The sequence below is a fragment of the Podarcis pityusensis genome (assembly GCF_964106645.2).
Source record: "Podarcis pityusensis genome assembly, chromosome: 9".
Classification (NCBI taxonomy): Eukaryota; Metazoa; Chordata; class Lepidosauria; order Squamata; family Lacertidae; genus Podarcis; species Podarcis pityusensis.
Window position 1 is genome coordinate 16,447,341 of NC_138034.1, and position 14,409 is coordinate 16,461,749.

The window sequence follows — 14,409 nt, forward strand, 5'->3', positions numbered from 1 at the left end:
CGTGGAGCCAGTCCCTCCGGATCAGAGGGAGTCCGCCATTACCGATGGCGCCACCCCGGAAGTCCCAAATGTGTCACTTAGTTTCAGCCAGATAAAAGCTGGCTGCAAGGATGCCTGTTAGCTAGCATTTTGTAACTACCACCCTGTTCTCTTCTCTCCCCCCAAAGGAAAATCTGTGAAGCACTATGCAACTGTGTTTAAAATATTTGTGGCTTATAGTAATAAGATTAAGTATGAACATATAAATATATATGAACCACGTAACTCCACCTTCCTGTAAACCCACATGAGGGTGGGGTTTGGGTGGGTGGAACTGAAGGGTTCAGCTTGCTGGAATGTATGTGTTCCATGAAAATAGCACACCTAGGCTTACAATATGGATGCAGAACTTCTCATTGCTTTTACAATCTCATATCTTTCTTAACCTAATAAATGATCAATGGAAACATAACCACATGATGGCCATTATATTATTGGTGAAAATATACCAGCCTTACCTTAATCAAGTTCAACAAGCTTGCCTGTTTTGATTAAGAAAAAATGCAAGTGAAAAAGAAGTTATAGTAAACTATTACATGATATTATTTCACCTCTGTGCACACAAATATTCAATGAAATAAGACAAAAAATAATCCTAGAAATTAATACTGTTAATAAAGGTGTATATATACAATGCTGTGTATTCGTAGTTCAAAAACCCCCGAAGCTATCTCAGTATATTTAAATAATTACTAGTTACCAAAGTATTTTATTTAAAAGTTCTTGTAATGATTGCATAAGTGGCCTTTCATGCTGTGTTGAATATGGATTCTGAATGTACAGCTGAACTTGCAGAACGTTTTCTTTCTAGCTTCAGTTAGTATTTCATATTGCATGAATGAAGAAATTATGTTACACATATTGAGGAGAGAGCAAATATAAATTCCAGGAAAATGAGACAGATCATAGTTCTACAAACTAGTTGATTTTATATCTGTCCATAAATTGTTGTTAACATTCTGTTCAGATTTGGTAGGACAAAATATTTAGCAAATGATTATTTGAAACCTTATTTATGTAATCGCTATTGACACCACATCTCAAGTATGCACTTCGAAACTACATGAGAACTAATGTATCGTGTGTGTATGTTGGGAATAATTATTTTTGTAAAGAAGTAATCAGATTGTTTATCACTATCTGAACCAAATCTATTGTATTTTTGTGGATAGCGATCACAAAGATTTGAGTTTTTAAATTAATATTATTTTATACTACTGCTAAGGAGCAACAAGCATTGAAAAGTATGATCTCCGTACCAATATGTGGACTCCTGTAGCAAACATGAATGGAAGAAGACTACAATTTGGAGTAGCAGTATTAGACGATAAGTTGTATGTTGTTGGTGGTAGAGATGGACTGAAAACACTGAATACAGTGGAGTGTTACAACCCAAAAACAAAAACTTGGAGTGTGATGCCACCTATGTCCACTCACCGACATGGTCTGGGTATGTATCTTTTTTTATAACTAAAAGCAAGATATGTGGCTGTTGATTTAAAGCAGAGTCCCGTGCCCAGCGGAAGGATGAGGAGTACGTGCTGCATACTCTTGGTTGCTTTATTTATAGTTCAAAGCTGGTATATTACAGAAAGACATCTTGCCTCTGCCGGAGCAGAAAATGCATCCTCTCTCCCTGACAGCTCGGAGAGAGTCACAAAGTGAAAAACAGGAAACCAGTGTACGTCACATCCAGTCTCCCTTTCCCGTGAGAAACTCCAACAGTACAGACTGTGGAATGTAAACACCTGTCTCGTGACAAGCCCTTTCGCTGCACAGTGAAGGTAAAGCAGAAACCAACATCCTCCCCCTTTCTGTGAACATCACTGGGCAGCGTGTTCGTACAATATCAGTACAAACCCAACTTCTGCACATAGGTACAGTGTTGATCCCTCGATACAATCTTGGACAATACATCAGCAGGAATTTCATTACCTGGCATATAGGACACCGTTATGAGTCCCTTCTGAATACATTCCCTAGCATGCTGCAACTTTAATTGCAAGTGCTTCGTGCTTTGCTTACAACCTTCAGACTTCAGCAAAGCCAAACATGCTTTGTTGTCCTGGTAAACCTGGATTGGACATTTGACAGGAATTTTCATATCTTTGCACAATTGTATTAACCATTCACAATCCTTAAGTGAATACGATAGTGCATTCAGTTCGGCTTCACAAGTACTTAAACTAACTGTTGTTTGCTTCTTGCATGACCAATCAAACAGACCTTGATTGTACATGTAGCAAACTCCAGACATACTTTTCCTGTCTGTAGTGTCACTTCCAAAACTTGCATCTGCAAATATCTCAAGACCACCAGACTTCTGATTGTTAAATCTCAGTCTGTAATGCATAGTGCCTTTCAAATACCGCGCTATGCGTTTCAGAGCTTTCCAATCCTTGACACTAGGATTGTTGACTTGTCTGCTTAGCAAATTACAGCTAACAGCAATGTCTGGTCTTGAACATCTGGCAATGAAGTTTAGCTTGCCTAGCACACTTCTGTACAGTGTAGTGTCAGAAAATGCTTCTTCAGTGTCATCTACCTGATAACCTGTTGTCATCGGTGTGTCTACAGGGTTAGCATCCATCAGATTTAGTTTGCTTAACACATCAGCAATTTTCCGTGACTGGTGTACTAGAATGTTACCATCTTGATCTCTCTCTATTTCCAGAGAGAGGTAGTTGTTTACCTCACCAAGATCTTTCATGTCAAAGTGCTCTTTCAGTTGAGCTAGGGCGTTATTGTACATTGCGACATCTTTCCAAAAGAATAATAAATCATCAACATAAAACAAACAGTACAGTTTCTTTTGCCCCTCCTCTTTGACAAATACACATGGATCAGCTTTTCCTTGCTGAAAACCTAGAGAAAACAATACTTCAGTGAGTTTTGTGTGCCAACACCGTGCACTTTGTTTGAGACCATAAAGGGATTTCTTCAGAGCACAAACAAATCCCTGTTTTACCTGTACGCCATCAGGTGGAAGCATATAAAGTGATTCATCTAGAGATCCGTACAGAAAAGCTGTATTAATATCATGGTGACTAATGTGTAGATTTTCCTCTGCAGCTAGCTTGAGCATAAGCCTAATGCTTTCATATCTCACTGTGGGTGAATAGGTCTCGTGATAGTCTTCACCTGGTACCTGTGCAAAACCTCTGGCTACCAATCTGGCTTTGTGTCTGACTATCTTGCCATTTTGATCTGTCTTCGCTTTGAAGACCCATTTGCTTCCAAGCAGTTTCATTCCTGGAACTACTGGAACTAGCTCCCATGTTTTGTTCCTTTCTAAGGAATCAAGCTCAGCCTTCATGGCATTTAACCATGGCTCAGCTTCCTTTGAATCCAAACCCTGGATTTCTTGGAAACTTGAAGGTTCAAATACCTTCTTGGAGCTTTTAACAGCTGTTACTGCTATCGTAGCAAACTCATCAGCAAATCTCTTTGGAGGTCTGCCTTTTGTGGCTCTCTGTGACCTACGAATTAGCCTTAAGTCTTCAACACTCTCCTCTTCCTTCTTAGGAGAAAAACGACCTACTGTGAACAATGGTTCCTCCAATTCTTGATCAGAGCTTTCAGAGGGTCGCATAGAGGCTTTCGCACTCTTGAAATCCTCTGAATCACCCGATTCAGTTTCAGATTCAGACTCAGAACCTTCATCAGTGGGTGTGGGTTGTTGTGGTTGCTTTTGACTATCCTCAGTCTCATCACCGTCATCAGGATAACATTGGAAAATTCCCACATTCTCCCCCCACTTTGCATTGTACTCAACACTTCTCGTGAGCTTAATTGTCTTAGAGTCAGTCATCATTATTCTGTAAGACCCTTTCTGATAACCTAGAAAGATACCATGCAATCCACGCTTGTCTAACTTGGAGTTTTGTGGTGAGCGAACCCACATGTCAGAACCAAATATTTTCATGTGTTTGATGTATGGCTTCTTGCCAAACATCTTCTCATAGGGGGTACAACCAATCGCTGAAGATAACCTGCGATTGTAAGTGTAAACAAAACACGAGAGAGATTCGGCCCAATAACTCTCTGGAAGATTGGCATCATGCAGCAAGGTTTTTAACCCTTGAAGCAATGTCTGATTTGCCCGTTCCGCAAGTCCATTCTGCCATGGCGAGCGAGGACTAGACAAATCGTGTTGAATTCCTTTCTCAGTCAGAAAAGCTTCAAACTGCTGAGAAGTGAATTCTCCCCCGCGATCAGTGAAAAGAGTCTTTATCTTCTTACCATGCACATTTTCCAACCAAGCACAGAATTCCTTGAACCTAGGAAAAGCCTCTGATTTCTGCTTGAGATTGTACACAAAAATATATCTAGAAAATGCATCAATGAGAACCATGAAGTACCTATTTCCACCCAAAGAGGGCGCTAGTGGTCCAACTAAATCAGCATGAACAACCTGGTATGGTTCTGTAGCTTGCCTACTAGACACCTTACCTTTCGCAGCCATTTTCACCTTGTTTGCTGCGCATGCTTTGCACTTCATGTGGTACCTGCAGGGTTTAATAGTCATACCTTCAACCAAGGCAGGCATTTTAGATACTGCCTCAAAATGCAAATGACCAAATTTTCGGTGAAAATCATGAATACATTCTGCATGCAAACTTTTGTTAGAACCTGCAATGCAACAAGTGTCATCCTTTTCAACATCATCATAATACAAAACAAACAAACGATCAACATATTCAGCATGCAATACATAATCATTTTTCTTTGTGATGATGCACTTCTTGTTCTTGAAGGAAACGTCAATGTTCCGCTCATTCAGCTGTCCAACGCTGAGCAGATTATGTTTGGCGTCTGGCACGTAAAGCACATTTTGTATCGATAAGTCCAAACTGTGAAGAACAACAGTTCCGTAGCCTTTACTGGGAATAGTGTGGTCATCCGCCTGGTGAATCGCACCTTCCTGCGGTGTAAAAGACACAAACAGTCTCTTATCGTTGCACATGTGGTGGGTTGCCGCTGAATCAACAACGAAGAAAGATCTAGACGTCTTCTGGACCTCTGCAACCTTTGGAGTGAAGCGTGAAACCATAGCCTTGTGCTGCGTTGTCCTAGACACCGGACCTTTGCCTTTGCCTCGGCCTTTTCCGCGCGATGAGCTTTCGCTGCGCTGCTCTGTCTTGGCCCTGGGATATCTGCATTCCCTCTTCATATGGCCTAGACGTCCACACGAGTAGCATTTCACTGCCTTCAAAGCTTTGGCGCCATCTGGTGGTTCCACTGCACTATGGGATGACGTCTGTGAAGACTCCCCCTTGCCCATGCAGCTAGCACCCCGGCGATCTGCTTCATTTAAAATCACGGCAGTTACATAGTCCACTGTTAGCTGAGCGGTTGGTTGCACAGCAATCTGGGTTGCAACAGACTCCCAACCTGAACCCAAAGATTGTAGTATCATGAAAGAATACACAGCCTCTGGAAAGTTGAGTCCTCTCTGTTGCAGCTCATGTCTCAGATTTTGCATCTCCATCAGATGTAAACGCACATCTCCACCTTCAGCAAGAGCCATATTATGCAGCTTGTTAAAGTAAAACATAGTGGACCCAGCTTCTGTCCTTAAGTGAGCTTCTCTCAAAGCTTCCCAAATTTCTCTGGCTGAGGTCTTATCACGCAATAGACAGAGCTCTTCTGGGGATACTATCAATGTAAGAGTTCCCCTTGCTTTGGAATCCTTAGCTTCCCATGCATCTGTAACTGGAACTGGGGGGGTTTCTGTAATCACCTCATACAAACCCTCTTTCCGCAGAATTGCCTCTGCATACAGAACCCAGTCCGCGTAATTTTTCTTGTTGAGCTTAGGAATCCCACAAGCATCCTGAAGGGCCATCATGACTCTGGCATTAGCCTTCAGCGTCATATATGCTGCTTCAAATCTTGCTGCGTCACTGCTGCAGCTGCCTTATTCCAAAAGCGCACTTAAAAGTTACTTTCGATTTCCCCAGCATAGTAACTTGTGCCTGGGAGCCTTTTGCCTATTCCCGGCAAAACCGGCTTTGAAAGTTCAAAGTCCAGCCATAAAGCCATTAACTAGAAGCTGGCAGGCTGCCCGGAGCAGTAGCACATACCTCATCAATCACTTTTACGCGCAGAGCAGATTCCGATCCGATCTGTCCCTCTGCATTCCGATCCTTTGCCGGCACTCCGATTCGACTTCTGGAGCCCATAACCACGTGTTGATTTAAAGCAGAGTCCCGTGCCCAGCGGAAGGATGAGGAGTACGTGCTGCATACTCTTGGTTGCTTTATTTATAGTTCAAAGCTGGTATATTACAGAAAGACATCTTGCCTCTGCCGGAGCAGAAAATGCATCCTCTCTCCCTGACAGCTCGGAGAGAGTCACAAAGTGAAAAACAGGAAACCAGTGTACGTCACATCCAGTCTCCCTTTCCCGTGAGAAACTCCAACAGTACAGACTGTGGAATGTAAACACCTGTCTCGTGACAAGCCCTTTCGCTGCACAGTGAAGGAAAGCAGAAACCAACAGTGGCGTGATCAGCTCATTTCAATGAAATGCTTCCTTGAAATTGCTACCGTATTTTTCACCCTATAGGACGCACTTTTCCCCCTCCAAAAATGAAGGGGAAATGTGTGTGCGTCCTATGGGGCGAATGCAGGCTTTTGCTGAAGCCTGGAGAGCGAGAGGGGTCGGTGCGCACCGACCCCTCTCGCTCTCCAGGCTTCAGGAAGCTATCCGCAAGCCTTGGGAGCTCCGCGGGAGTTTGTGTCGGGCTCCCAAGGCTTGCGGATAGCAGCCTCCCAACCTGACCTGGTTTGGAGGCTGGCGGTGGGGAAAGCAGCGCTTCTCCCGACCGCCAGCCCCACAAGCTCGGGGGACAGCGGGGAGGCGGAGCGCGCCTTCCCGCTGTTCCCCGACCTGGTTTGCAGGCTGGCGGTGGGAGCTGCCTGCATCCCGAAGCCTGGGGCGCACTGAGCCACGCGCCCCAGGCTTCGGGAAGATATCCACAAGCCTGGGGAGACCGGCGCAACTTCCCGCCGGGCTCCCTAGGCTTGCGGTTAGCAGCCTGTTCTGGGGGCTGGGGTCGGGGGAAGCTTGGGCTTCCCCCACCCCAGCCCTGCGCCTGGGGGGGAAATATTATTTCCCCCCAAAAAAACTAGGTGCGCCCTATGGGCCGAAAAATACGGTACTTGGGCTTCTTTGGTACATTCGATATCAGTAGTAGGCAATTTGTAATAGACAAAAATCAGAAACAAACTTTAAAGGTTTTAATTGTCATCTCCAGCATTATGCTTTGTTATGTGTCATGCTTGGGAAGTAAAAGTATGGTCACTATGTTGCATGTAGGTATGTGTAGTTATCTCAGACACTTTTTATATGGCATATACCCCATATTGAGATTGACTTTCCTTTGAAGAGTGGGAGAAAGTCACTGGACCTTCTTTTGACAGAAAGAAGACTGGAAACATTATAGCAGTCAAAACCTAATGGTGCCAAAACCAAGAGACAGTCTTCACCCCACCCCTTTTTCCATTTCAGTAATTTTGAGTGAGGAACCGAAGAGTTTTCATATTCTTAATTGGCAGTTGCAGGATAGGGATATTATAGAAATATTGTGATATGTCTGCCTGTCAAGGCTCAAGTGTTTCTCTGTTCCTGTACATCAGCGGCTTTTGAACTTTGGGGCGAAATTATCAGGATTCTTAAATGAGGTGATCAATGAACAGTAGGCAGGCTTTCCTGAGAGGCAGTTTATCCATCCCCATAAACATTGCAGCCTCGGTTCCTTTGGCAGAAAATTAATGAATTAATTACTAAAGGAATGAATGAATGATCCTTTGAAAATATGTTGTAATGTAGTGGAGATACGGATGGACAAGATGTTGAATGTATTGTAGGATGCCTTTCAATAGTTTGGCCAGGGTTCCATCTGAGTCTCAAAATACTCTGTAGAAGCCCTAGTTCTGATTTCCTCATCAGAAAAATAAATGAGGAAAGCATTTTTGATGATGTGACCGTTTGAAACCACTGCGGTATGTCATAAACAATTGGGCCATTTCACATTCTGAAATAATAGTGTCTTCTTAACTCAAAGGGGTGGCAGTACTGGAAGGTCCTATGTATGCTGTAGGAGGACATGATGGCTGGAGCTATCTGAATACCGTCGAAAGATGGGATCCACAGGCACGTCAGTGGAACTTTGTGGCTAGCATGTCAACCCCAAGGAGCACAGTGGGTGTAGCAGTATTAAGTGGAAAGTAAGTAGGACTAAAGAGAGAAATAAGGGCAAATATTCCATAACATTTTACTCAAAACTCGTATATATAAAGGAAATTTAGTAACACTGGAATGATGTCATCTACCAGAAGTTCAGAGTGTTAGGCTTTTGAATGATGCTGCGTATGCTTGTTTTTGTCCTATCCACTTCTTGTTAACATATTCATTGGGTATCAGGAAACATCCAGTACTCATTAAATCCTTACTGTTAATTTCCTCTTGGATGTTGAATGGTTTCAGGACTGCAGGCGGGACTTCTTTTGTCCTAGAAATGGTTCCAGTAATTTGACTTAGTCAAATCCAGCAATGTATTTTTAATAACAAATTGATAATGCTGTATAAAATCCTGAAAACTCAAATGGTAACATAAGCAATTGTCTCTAGCAGTAAGATGGCTGAAGAGAAACTGAAAATTTTATCCATTTTAGGAAAGAAAATCAACAAGTTCTTGTTTTTTTCTGAGAAATATTATTCCTTCCTTGAAGTATCGGAATAGCTATCATTGTGGGAAACCCTCTTACTGTGGTTTTTTTATAATGCACTTTTTCCTAAATTATATGCTTCCTTTTTTGATATTTTTGAATTTTTTTGCATCTTTGTTTATTTAGAAATAGAAAAGGACCACACAAGTAATGGGATGAAAAATGTAACATATATAAAACTTTCAAATCTGTTGTATAAATGAGCCCATAAATGTGGTTAGAATTACATTATTACTTTCAGTTTTAAATGCAACATCAGAGGACAAGCTGCACCACCTACTGAGGTGGAAATGAATTGAGACAAAGCTGTTGTTTAAAACTGCTACTTTGTTACCAAGAAACTATAGGTAGGTTTTAAGAGAAGCATCAGAAAATGGGTGAGACTCTTTCAGAAATAGGATCCCAAGAGAGTTCTCTTTGAAGCAAAGGCAGCAGCAGATTTCGTTGTCCCTGAGGAAGATTTTAAAGTGTTAGACTTAATGCTATTTTTATTCTGCAGTAAGCCATCTAATTCAATGCCTACTCGAATATTTTGTGTGTGTGTGTTCAGAAAGTATTTCAACCATGTATTTGTATGCTTACAGGTTATATGCAGTTGGTGGTCGAGATGGAAGTTCTTGTCTCAAATCTGTAGAATGCTTTGATCCTCATACTAACAAGTGGACACTCTGTGCTCAGATGTCAAAACGAAGAGGTGGCGTTGGGGTAACCACCTGGAATGGGTTTCTCTATGCTATTGGAGGCCATGATGCACCAGCTTCTAACTTGACATCCAGGCTGTCTGACTGTGTGGAAAGGTATTAACGCCATAAAGTGTTGCTATGAAGATACTTAAGGTTCTCACTGTCCCATTTCCCTCATTTACAGCATCTTAAAATTATCTGCATTTAACACTTGAGCTTATAGTGCAGGAGGATGCAGAAAAGGAGGTAAAAAAATAAAAGATACAGGTTATGTAGAAGCAATTGATTTGGAGTATTTCTGCAGTGGTAGCACTTTTTATAGAACAGTTGCAAGAGACACCATTCAGAGAGATTTGGCATGGGCTAGGGTTTGTGTTTCACCACAACTGGAGATTTGTTGTGTGGCTCTGGGCAAGATGCTGTTAACCAAAAGGATAGTAGTAAAAATCCACCAACTTGGGTCAGAATGTCAGTAAACAAAGACATTAGTTAACCAAAACAGAAGTGCAAATTCTATGGAGGATATTAATTTTAAAAATAAAGCAGCAAAAAAGAAATTACATGAGAGATGTCAAATTCTATAAAGAATTTGTTTTCAGAAGCAGTCTGCAACAAGAGAATCTATCATACGTCTCGCCCAGCTCAGATGTAGATTCCTGGCTTGCTAAGTCAGTTTAGTAAGCTGGCAATGAGCACCAGGTTTGTGCTTTCATTCCTCTGCTCTCCTTTTTGTATTCATATCTTGGTTAGCTTAAAACTACAGTTCTCTATTATGTCCAGAATGGGGAGACGTGGCTCAGTGTCTGAAAACATTATGTCGGACCATGGCATTAAACCACAGATCTTCATTTTGGACAAAATGGGGAAAAGTGGATTAAGCTGATTCAGATAAATGTGTTAAGGGGTAGGATGAACATGTTCTCAATTGACAAATAGCTTGCCGGGAATGCACTTCCAATCAGGGTCTGTGTATGTGTAAGAACGGTACCAACAGTGATGATAGAAAGCAAAAGATCTAAGTGAAGTTACAATGAAATCCGTCAGAAGAAGTTCTGAAATACTATACGGGGTGTAGAGTAACAGGAAAAATTAGAATAGCATATATAATACTCTCTTGGCAGAACTTCAGACATATGGAACTAACCCTTACGTTGCTGTTTTTAATTCAGGTATGATCCCAAAACTGATATGTGGACTGCCGTAGCTTCCATGAGCATCAGCAGAGATGCAGTGGGAGTCTGCCTTCTTGGAGACAGATTGTATGCTGTTGGGGGATATGACGGACAGACCTACCTTAACACGGTGGAGTCTTATGACCCCCAGACAAATGAGTGGACACAGGTATTGCTTAAGGTTTGGAGGGTTCATACATCAATGGTGGGTTGAATTTCTGGCATCTTCTGTTCAAGGTGATCCCATAGCAAGTCTGGCTGGCAGAACTCTCTGTGACCTTGGGAGAGCCACTCCAAGTCATAGTAGTCAATAGCAGGTAGTTGGCTCCATCATCTCAGTTAGTAGAAGGCAACATCAGTGTTCAAATGTTGCTGTTTTTAAGAGTAATCTCAGCCTCTTTTGGAAGCCTGCCTTCAGCTCAAATTCAGTCATCCCAGGTGAGTAAGTGAAACCATGTGTAAATAAGAATCACAGAACTATAGGGCTGAAAGGGACCTTGAGGGACATCTAGTCCAAACCCCTGCAATGCAGGAATCTTTTGCCCAATGTGGGGCTTCAACCTATGACCCAGAGATTAAGAGTTTCATGCTCCACTGACTGAGCCATCCATCATGAACAGACTTCTGATTGTTCTGCTACTTCCTGCCCCTCCCTACATATGATTTGAGCAGCATGGCAAACATCTTCTTTTCCTGGTGCAACCAAGCCTCTGTCCTTTCCTACATGCTTTCTGAAAGAAAGGTGGAAGAAAAGGGAAATGCGATTATTTAAAATGGGAAGTACTGGAATTCTATGATTCAAGCCTACCAAAAAACTGATTCCATATCTCAAATATTCACCATCTGTATGTGACGACAGATATGTGGTGAAAGCATTCTACATATATGCAGAATCACTCCCATTTTTATCCAACTTGGGAGCACACAGCAAACCTTACCATCTGCCACAGGATAGGTAGCCACTTCATATCCAGTGGCTACCACCGGAAAGTGCAAATGAAATCTAAACTTAGAAGTAGCTCTTTTTGTTCTAGCTAAGTAATCAAGTTTTTCTCTGTAAACCCAGCAGAATAATTCTAATGTGGGGGCACCTCATGCCCAGGGGCTAAATGCAATAGTCCAAGCCTCTCTCTGGCCACAGCTCCTCCTTGGCCATGCATCCTCCATGTTTTTGGCTCGATGGAATATGTCCTTGAACTCTGGTAATGCCTCTTGCTTGTCCGAATGAAGAACAGAGTTGCTCTGTCCATTTTTACCTCTGGAAAGAAGAGCTCTCTAACAGTAAGAGCTGTTAGTGGAACAGACTCCCTTGGGAAGTGGTAGATTCTCTCCTTCCTTGGAGGTTTTTAAACAGAGGTTGAATGGCCATCTGCCACAGATACTTTAGTTGAGATTGTTGCATTGCAGAGGGTTGGACTAGTTGACCCCTGGGGTCCCTTCCAACTCTATGATTCTGTGATCCTAACCATGGCTGGAATGTGGCCCCTGAAATCCTAGAAGGTAGTGTACCCTTGATCTGATGTATACAAAAGGTGACATAAAAAGTATAATCTTCCTGTCCCTGCTAACAGGAAACCTATGCCCTGTATCAATATCCTGCTCCATAATTTATATAATTGAGCGTTGACATTGTATATTAAAAACGATGGGGTTGAGTCCAGGTGACCTCTGGCTCAAATTAAGCGCTGATTGAAAAACAGGTAGCAAGTGATTTATTCTCTTGCTCAACATTCATATTATTGTGGCTCTAATTTTTTAAAATATAATATTTGCGACTCTAGCAAGTGTGCTTTGTCACTGACCCTTTTCCACCTTCTTCTCACCATTACAGGTTGCACCATTGTGCCTCGGAAGAGCTGGGGCCTGTGTCGTGACTGTAAAGCTCTAATTACAAAGATATCCTTCTCTTCTATAGACTCGGGGGGTGCCCCCAAGTTACTAAATTATAATCATATAAGGTACTGTGTATCTTCACAGGGCAAAGAGTTTGGTCTTAATCTATTAGCTAAAATGTTTTTTAATTCAAAACGGACCAACATTATGCACTTTTTAAAAATGAGTAATGCAATTTATGTACATTTATTTGTAATGGAATACTCTGCAGCCAGCTGGCAGGTTACATTAGAAATGCGGCAACTGAAAAATAATTGGCGCTTACAAATTTTGGTTCTTGCTCTAGGAGGCCCTGAGCTCTTTGTTGTAATAAGCCTGGGCACAGTACCATTTCCTTTCCATTTCCATATATGTTTTTGGCATGTTCAGGATGCAGGTATTGACATTGCTTTCATTCCAAATAATTTGTCTTGACTATTGGAATATTATTGTTACTATTTTTACATGGTACAAAGACAAACCAAATGCAGATGGAATCAGAGTATCAAGGGTACCTCTTGCGTGGGAAATGCTATACATTTGATGCTTGAGCTCTTCTCACCACAGCCGACATTTTGCAGCCTTTGTTTTTTAACCAAAGCCTCACTTTCATTATTGTCTTAGTATGCTATGGAAGTGTTTGTTCTATAGGATACTTTATTCAAGAGCTTTTCAGCATCCACCACACTTACTGGATTTTCTAATCTTTTATGGAACTTTATTCTATAAATATTTATATATCATTTCATCTTTCTGAGCCTGGTTGCAGTTTCACTGAGTGGATCTCTTCCTGAAAGAAATTCAGAAGTTGGAGTTGGGGGGTGCATTCCAATGCATCATTAAAAGTGACTTTCATTTGTGGTTTCTGAAGCATTCCATAATCTGAAATTATATGTAGCTAACTTTAATTTACTTTGAAAGAGGAGTTTGCACAAATCTTAATACACTTTTATAAGGTGAAAACTCGTGCCATTTTAAGCAAGTGTTCCTTTAGCAAAAAGTGGGCATTACCCTACAACTGGTGCATCCTTTCGGGTTGCTCAGCTACTTCCAAAAAGACTGACAGTCTTTCCAAGGATCAGACTTGCGTAACTAAATTATTTAATACTGTAATAGATTTTCTTTAGTATTTGCCTTATGTTGACTTGTTACACTACTCAGAATTACTTGGGTGTTCCAAGTGCTCTATGAAACTTTTATATTTTCTTTTGTGCCTTGTTTCTTACGTGTTCAAATATGTTATGTAACATTCTGTTGTACTTTATCTTGAAAAAAATCTGAATATGTAAACTAAAGGATTTCTTTTTTTCTGAAAGTAAATGGAATGTGTCTGACGAATAGTCTTTGCACACTTGTAATTTTTTAATACAGTTCTGAACTTTGAAGTTCACAATTAACTATTAGTTTAAAGGGGAAGTGGCATTCTACTTCAGTGTATAGGTCCTGTCCTGTTTGTTATCATTTTACAAATGATTTTGTGATGCCTTATTCATACACACACACAAATGAGAAGTATCATAACCAATACCCAAATTTAGCAAGGGGTGAGCTGGCATGAGGTAATTAAGTGTTGTGGCTGTCTTACATTAAACCTGCTTGGTAAAAAAAATGCATTGGCATAAATATACACGTATAAGGTTAGTTGTCCAAAAACAGATGTTTGCAGAGTCCGATGTATAGATGTGGAAAAGGTTCCCCAAAACACTGCTCTAAATTATATAGGGTGATCTACTTTATCAAAACAGAAGGGTGGCACTGAAGCACGTGAAAGTATAGATGGTACCCACTTAGAGTGAATAAGGATCAGGCAGACACAGCTTTGGAGAAAGAGAAGGTGAGGTTTTATTGCCAAGCAGTAAGGACCCAGTTGGAATCTCTTCCAAAGAACTGGGACCCCGAACGACAGAA

The 14,409-nt window shown here is 41.4% G+C and overlaps 1 protein-coding gene across 3 annotated transcripts in view; it reads left to right on the forward strand.

Moving 5' to 3' along the window:
* KLHL5 (kelch like family member 5) overlaps positions 1-13,839 on the forward strand; it is a 54,198-nt gene extending 40,359 nt beyond the window's left edge. For all 3 annotated transcript variants that reach the window (XM_081019965.1, XM_081019966.1, XM_081019964.1), the window contains 5 exons: positions 1,265-1,489; positions 8,111-8,273; positions 9,359-9,571; positions 10,627-10,798; positions 12,461-13,839. In XM_081019965.1, the coding sequence (XP_080876091.1) occupies positions 1,265-1,489; positions 8,111-8,273; positions 9,359-9,571; positions 10,627-10,798; positions 12,461-12,517 (830 nt within the window). In that variant the 3' untranslated portion in view covers positions 12,518-13,839. The remainder of the gene's footprint in view (positions 1-1,264; positions 1,490-8,110; positions 8,274-9,358; positions 9,572-10,626; positions 10,799-12,460) is intronic.
* The last annotated feature ends 570 nt before the right edge of the window (positions 13,840-14,409 follow it).